The sequence below is a fragment of the Monoraphidium neglectum genome (assembly GCF_000611645.1).
Source record: "Monoraphidium neglectum strain SAG 48.87 unplaced genomic scaffold scaffold03521, whole genome shotgun sequence".
In the NCBI taxonomy this organism is placed as follows: domain Eukaryota; kingdom Viridiplantae; phylum Chlorophyta; class Chlorophyceae; order Sphaeropleales; family Selenastraceae; genus Monoraphidium; species Monoraphidium neglectum.
The window spans coordinates 1-6194 of NW_014010108.1; the positions used below are offsets into that span (position 1 = coordinate 1).

At 65.3% G+C, this 6194-nt stretch overlaps 2 protein-coding genes across 2 annotated transcripts; one reads left to right on the top strand and one right to left on the bottom strand.

Annotated features, from left to right (window-relative positions):
• Window positions 1–14: 14 nt before the first annotated feature.
• Window positions 15–674, bottom strand: MNEG_12927 (hypothetical protein; the record flags this gene model as incomplete). The annotated part of the gene is made up of 1 exon (XM_014038600.1): window positions 15–674. A coding segment is annotated over one exon (660 nt), but the record flags the coding sequence as incomplete, so codon positions are not given.
• Window positions 675–4335: 3661 nt separating this feature from the next.
• On the top strand, window positions 4336–6113 carry MNEG_12928 (hypothetical protein; the record flags this gene model as incomplete). The annotated part of the gene is made up of 1 exon (XM_014038601.1): window positions 4336–6113. A coding segment is annotated over one exon (1778 nt), but the record flags the coding sequence as incomplete, so codon positions are not given.
• Window positions 6114–6194: the final 81 nt, after the last annotated feature.

The following is a 6194-nucleotide window of genomic DNA, read 5'->3' on the forward strand; positions in this document are numbered from 1 at the left end:
ACTCCCCACCGCACCGTGTTCCAGTTGGGCGCCCCCCCGGGCCCCCGGGGCGACAGGAACACCAGCCACAGGCTGAAGAACGACAGCGAGATCCAGTGGTGCGGGATCAGCATGCCCGTGTACGACTTTGGAAAGTCCGAGTAGCGCCCGATCATCTGGACTAGGTCTGTGGCATACGCTGCATAAAACAGGGCGACCGCGGGCAGCCGGAACCACCCGTCCCCGACCGCCGCCGCGTCGTGGCGGCCCGGGCCGAGGTGGTGGCGGGCGAGGAGGGCGAGGAAGACCGCGCGGATGAGCATGCTCGAGACGTAAAAAACGGCCTCGGTCGTCTGGCGGCGCGCGGCGCCGAGGAGCGGGCGCAGGGCCGCCTCTTGGAGCGCAAGGATGGCGGCCGTGAGGGCGGCGGCGAGGGCGGCGACGCGACCGAGCTCGGGGAGAGTCAGCCCGGCCTCGCCCTTTGGCAGGGTCGTCCAGCCCATGGCCTTTGGGGGGTGGGGCAGCGCGTACACCGCCAGGCCGCCGAATATGATGAGGGTGCCGGCTGACATGGCGAGGCCCGCGGCCGCCATCACGCGGCGCTGCGTGAAGCCTGCCGCGTGGCGCGCGGCGGCGGACGCCGCCTCCTCATCGGCGCGGGGCGCGGGGGCTGGGGTCCTTTCGGCGGCGGCCATTGGGGCTGCGAGCATGCGTGTTGTGGTTGCCACCACCCTGCAGCACGCACGATGCAACGCCTGATGTTGGTCCAAGGTCCAGGGAGGGGGATGGCATGTAATGTAACCGTGAGGCTTTTTGGTTTAGTTCTGGCTACTCGATGCCCAGCACCACGCCGCCCTGGTGCGAGCCGATGCAGCCCTGTCGCCAACGCTGCATGGCCTCCCAGGTGACGACGCCGACTACAGGGCAGGCACCTGCCCGAAGGCCACACAAGTTGGCTCAAACGTGCGTATCACATTCTCACCTTGTATGGTACTGCGTGCGGGCTGCGCCCTTGAGCGAGCAAGGAGGGAGCCGCTCTGCGTGGGATATGCTCGCACAAGGGCGTCTAATGCCTACAGCAGCAAGTGTTTGTGCATAAATTTGTCTTGCTATGCTGATTCGTGCTCGTTTCAACAATCGTTTCACCCAGGTGCTCGTGACACGCCAAACAAGCGCGGCTTCCTGTTTGATGGCACCGGTCGGCTTGGTGGTGCCAGGGTTATAAGGGGGGCTGCGTATGATGTATCGAATACAATTTTAGTGACATATTTGAGACTCGGATCCGGCAGAAGCAGCCGGAGTCATGCCGTCATGATGATGCTGCTGGCAATCACAGCGACCGACGGCTTCCTGCAAGGCACTCGTTGGCGTGCATTGCCACTGGCGGGGCCGTACTGCTACTCGCCATTCCAGCACAGCAATGTGCCTGTTATAAACACCACAGGCACCCGAACACTACCGTACCGAGCACTGTGCGCATGTGCTCAACTGCCAAACTTGGAGGTCAGCCATAAGGGCGTCCATGCAGCATGGCACGCGGCTTCTCCACTGCTCAAGGTGACTGTAGCTGGCAGCACCAGGCCCGCTTGAACGCAGATGACGCAATGAGCCAGGCACATATCACATGCAAAAGGGGACGACAGGGCCACAGGTCGCACACAGCCACACACCCTGTAAAGCGCAATGGTGCCGGCTTTGGCCGCACGCACACCCCGTGCAGCATGAGTGCTTCGCAATTCACCATTTGCCGCTGCTCCCGCCGATTCAATGCCACAAATGCCCGAGATGAGTCTTTTTCGCTGGCATGCCGCACCCGCAGCAGGAGCAAGCCAAGGGGGCGGCGAATCGGCGCTGCCCTGGCAGTAGGAGGTCAACGGGTTGATGCACACATTCATATACAGGGTTGTAGGGCTCACAAAAAACGAGGCTCTGCAATCACAAGCATGACTCCCAAGCACTCCCCATGAGTCGTCGACCAGTTATACCTGGTGGCAGCTGCACATTCGCCACAGCTGGCCTTCAGGATGCAGGTACAGGCCGGCTTGGTCCGTTTACTTGCGCTGCCACGCCACGAAAGCCGTTCGGGGATGGCTGCTCACCTTGCTGCCTCCTCGGAGCCTCACCTGCCCCAACCGCTCAGACACCAGCAGCCCTGGTGATGGCAACCACCCGTGCGGTACGATCACATGTATGCATGGTAGTGGGGATTCATGTTTGATGTTCCGGAAACAGGATAGCCCACGTGCAGCGGGTGGGAGGCACTGAAGGCTGTGATGCGCATGATAAAATTTACACTGAACCAGCGGCAGCATGAGTGCGGAGGCCAGGGTGCAGATGCCAGGAGGATGGTAAGCATGAAAGCAATCTCCCGTGGGCATGACACGACTTGACGAGCTTGCCTGCAATCATACTGTAGATAACAGGGCAGCATGCACAGGGCGGGCGCACACACAGGCGTGTTTGAACAATGCTGGGCGGCCCCGAATGCATCCAGGGCCTGACTTGCTCCTGGCAGCAGCAGCCGCCAGCGGTCGTTCAGTGATCTCCATGCAGCCCATCAATCACGTGCTGTATGAGTGCGTAGACGCTGTATGATGCACCAATATTGTGTGGAGCACCGTACAGCAGAGTACCGTAGCGCACCCGGGCAGGGCAGGCGATCACAGCACAAACCCAGCGATCTGCGCGGCGCCTGGCCTGAGGGCAAGGCTTGTAGGTGCGGGGGCTCATCGTCATTGGTTCAGGGATGCTGATGTGCTGCGTGGGGCTAGGCCTGGGCAGATCAGCTGCGAATCAGTCGTCCCACCCCACCTCCCCTTGCGTGTTGCGGCCTGCGATGCCCGAGCCCGCGTGCGTTGAACACGGGGAGTTTGGAGGAGCCGAGGAGCGCAAGCGCTGGCCTCAGCCTGCCAGAAATTCAACCCTGGAGCACCCCCGTAGGAGCCTCCCGCCACAGGCACCCACGACGTGCAAGGTGGGCAGCCTGCGACGAGCGGGTGGCCTACATGATCACCACCACACTCGGGTCAGGTAAGTATGAAGAGGCACAGGGCGCGCGCGCATTTGTAGCGTTGCCGGCGCGCCTGCAGCGCTTCCGGCTTCGCCACGGGTCCGCCTTCCGGCAGCTGCCATGGCACTGTTGGTGCGGCATGTGTGGGGATAGGGGGTTGTGGGTGCTCTACGATTCCGTTGGGTTCGTGTTCGCGTGATCCACACCAAACATGCCTGAAAAGCCACGTGCAGGTGCAACGTTGCGTCTACTGTATCAGTCTGCAGTGTCGTGCGCGGCGCCCGCTTCAACAGGAACATACACGGCATCAAAGCCATTATGTGCTGTTGATTGCTCGCACCACTACCACTTGGTCAGGACATGGTTCTGCCAAGGCGCACACATCAATGGTCACCAAGCAGCAAGCTTCACTGAATTCAAGTGTTTATACTAGACATTGTTCTGTCGAGCGGCCACAAATACAAAATGCACGGTTTCCAAGGATTTGCGCTGCGCTGCCGCGTCAAAGCCACGTACATGCATGGCAAAAGCCTGGTTTTGGCCACTGCAGCCACCAGTTAGTACATAATCATCCACAGGAGCTGTGCTTCCAGTGTGTCGTTTCAATTGTCCTCTGCCTCCCAAGCAGACAGTCACAACCCATCCTTGTGCTACCCGCTGCATTATTACAACACATCATGAGGTGTCCGGGTCCATGTGGGGCACCTTTTTGCTACCAGGATGCCAAGGGGGACTACATGTGCTTCAATTGGTTTGAAACCATCATAATCAACCTCCTGAGCCAATTGAGAGCCGGCAGCGAGCTTTTCTTCAAGATTCGCCAGCGCAATCTCCGCGCAGAATCGGGTTGAGATAAGAACAGGTGCGCACATACATCAAACACATGCATTTGTTTTATCAAGCCATTCCATTTGCTTATCTTTTCGAGAGCAGGCTGAAGCACGATGATCTCCTCAATCATGCTCTGAGCCATCCGCAGCCGCGACCCATGCGCGTATATATGCACAAGGATTGAGGTAAATCACGAGCGTCAGCCTGCGCAACATCATTTTGCGAGGTGCCTGCGGGTCCAAGCGCATCCAGTCCCTGCATCGCCTGACCGCCGACTTGCCTACATATAAGGAACGCATGTGAATAATGTATGCACTCTAACGCGCTGCCGCTGCCCCATGGGACCCGCAGGCGAGCTTTGCGTCAAGTGTTGACAAAGGGCGATTGCGCGCTCCGCTGCACCCGGCGCAATCTCCCGCAGCGCACGCCCAAGACCAGCCCTGGAATCTCTCGAACAGCGAATTGTGGCTGCAGGGGTGGGCGGCTGCTGGACCGTCACTCCTGGTTGTCACCTGATGGCGTCGCCGCATCACTCGGGCTCCGCAGCAACCGCGGCCTGCGCCAGCGCGGCCGCGCGGCCGCCGCAGCCGCCGCTGCTGGTCCCCCCTCAGAAGCTACCATCACTTGCCGCGCACAAGACAAAGCTCCAGCAGCCTGGCGGCCCCGCTGGGTTTCGCTCGCAGGCCTGCATCAGCGCCGGCGACGGGAGCGACGCCACCCAATTCAAGCCCTCACCCGACCGCCAAGCCCAAGCCGGCGCCGTCGCCGCCGCCGCCGGGCCCCGGGCCTGGACGCTGCCAGCACGGCCTGTACAGCTTGGGTTTGTCAGCCCCGGGCCACACCCGCCCGAGACGGTCCAGGCGTCCGCGCTGATCGGGAGCGCGGCGGGGGACGCGGCACATGGGAGCGACGGCAACGGTACCGGCAGCGGCGTCGGCGGCACGCCCGGTGGCAGCGCCGGCGCCGGCATCGAGCCGTTTGCGCCGAGCGCTGCTGCTCCCGCCGCGGCCGACGGCGCCGGCCTGCCGCCGGGGCCCTCGCGGCCGCGGCCGCCGCATGCGGCCAGGCCCGGCGGAGCGTCTTGCCCCCCTGACGCGCTCCTGCCGATCCCGGCACAAGCGCTGCCTGCGGAGCTTTCGCACCTGCGTAAGCGGATCAAGATCGTGCAGCCAATCTCAGCGGCGTGGGAAGAAGAGGCCCTCCGGGCCACCAGCGGCAGCGCCAGCGCCGACAGCAGCTGCGGCGGCCGCGACGGCAGCGGCGGCGCGGCCGCGGCGCGGCGGCGGCTGGGCGGCCGCAGCGCCTCGGGGTCTCGGGGCGGCAGCAACAACAGCGGCGGCGGCCCAGCGGGCAGCACGGCCGCGGCGCCATGCGCGGCGGCGATTGCCAGCATCCCTTGCGGCGGGGACGGCAGCGGAAGCGGCAGCGACGAGCGTATTGTCCGCCGCCGCAGCGGCGGCGGAGATGGCAGGCGCAAGGGCGGGGTGTTGGACTCACACGCCGCGAACGAGGGGGACGTGAGCAGCCCGCGGCGCCACAAGCAGCGCGACGGCCACGCGGCCGCCGCCACAAACACACGCAGAGACGGCAGCAGCGACGGGGCGGCGCCTCGTGACCACAAGCGCGACCAGCACCACCAGCAGCACCACCACCACCGGCGCCAGCGGCGTCGGCACAGCAGCGGCGACCGCTCGCCGCCGGCAACGCGGCGCAAGGGGGCACCGGTGCCGGCCGACTCTCGGCGCTCTGTCGCGCCAGCCAATGGCCCCTGCACCGGCGGGCTGCCGCCCGCCCACCCCTCGTGCTCGCAGCAGCAGCAAAGCTGCGAGCGTGCGGTTTCGCTGCCGCTTGCGACAGCAGGCGGCACGAGCGGCGGGCCGTCTGCGACGGGCTGGGCGCGCGCGGCGGCGGCGGCGGCGGCAGCAGCGGCAGCGGCTGCGGCGCTGCCGACGGACCCGCGGCCGGGCCAGGACGAGCGCGCGACCGCCCAGAGCGCGCGCGCCCCCGCGCCGCTCAACCTCGTCGCGGCGCCGCTCGACCCCGCCGCGCTCGCGGCCGCCGCGGCGGCAGCGGCGGCGGTGGCTGCCGTGCAGCTGCCCGCGGCGGCGCTCGTGCAGCACCTGCTGGTGCCCCCGCCCGCAGCTGCCGGCTGGGACGCGGCCCCCTTTGGCCACCACGCCAACAACAACATGCAGCAGCACGCCCACCACCACCGCGACCCCGTCGACGGCGCCGCCGCAGCCCTGCAGCAGCTCGGCGCCGTCCACTGCCAGCTGGCCGCGCTGTACGACTGGTACAGCAGCAGCCGCACCGCCCACATCCAGCGCGCGCAGGCGCTGCTCTGCCAGATCGACGCCGCGCAGCAGCGCGCGGC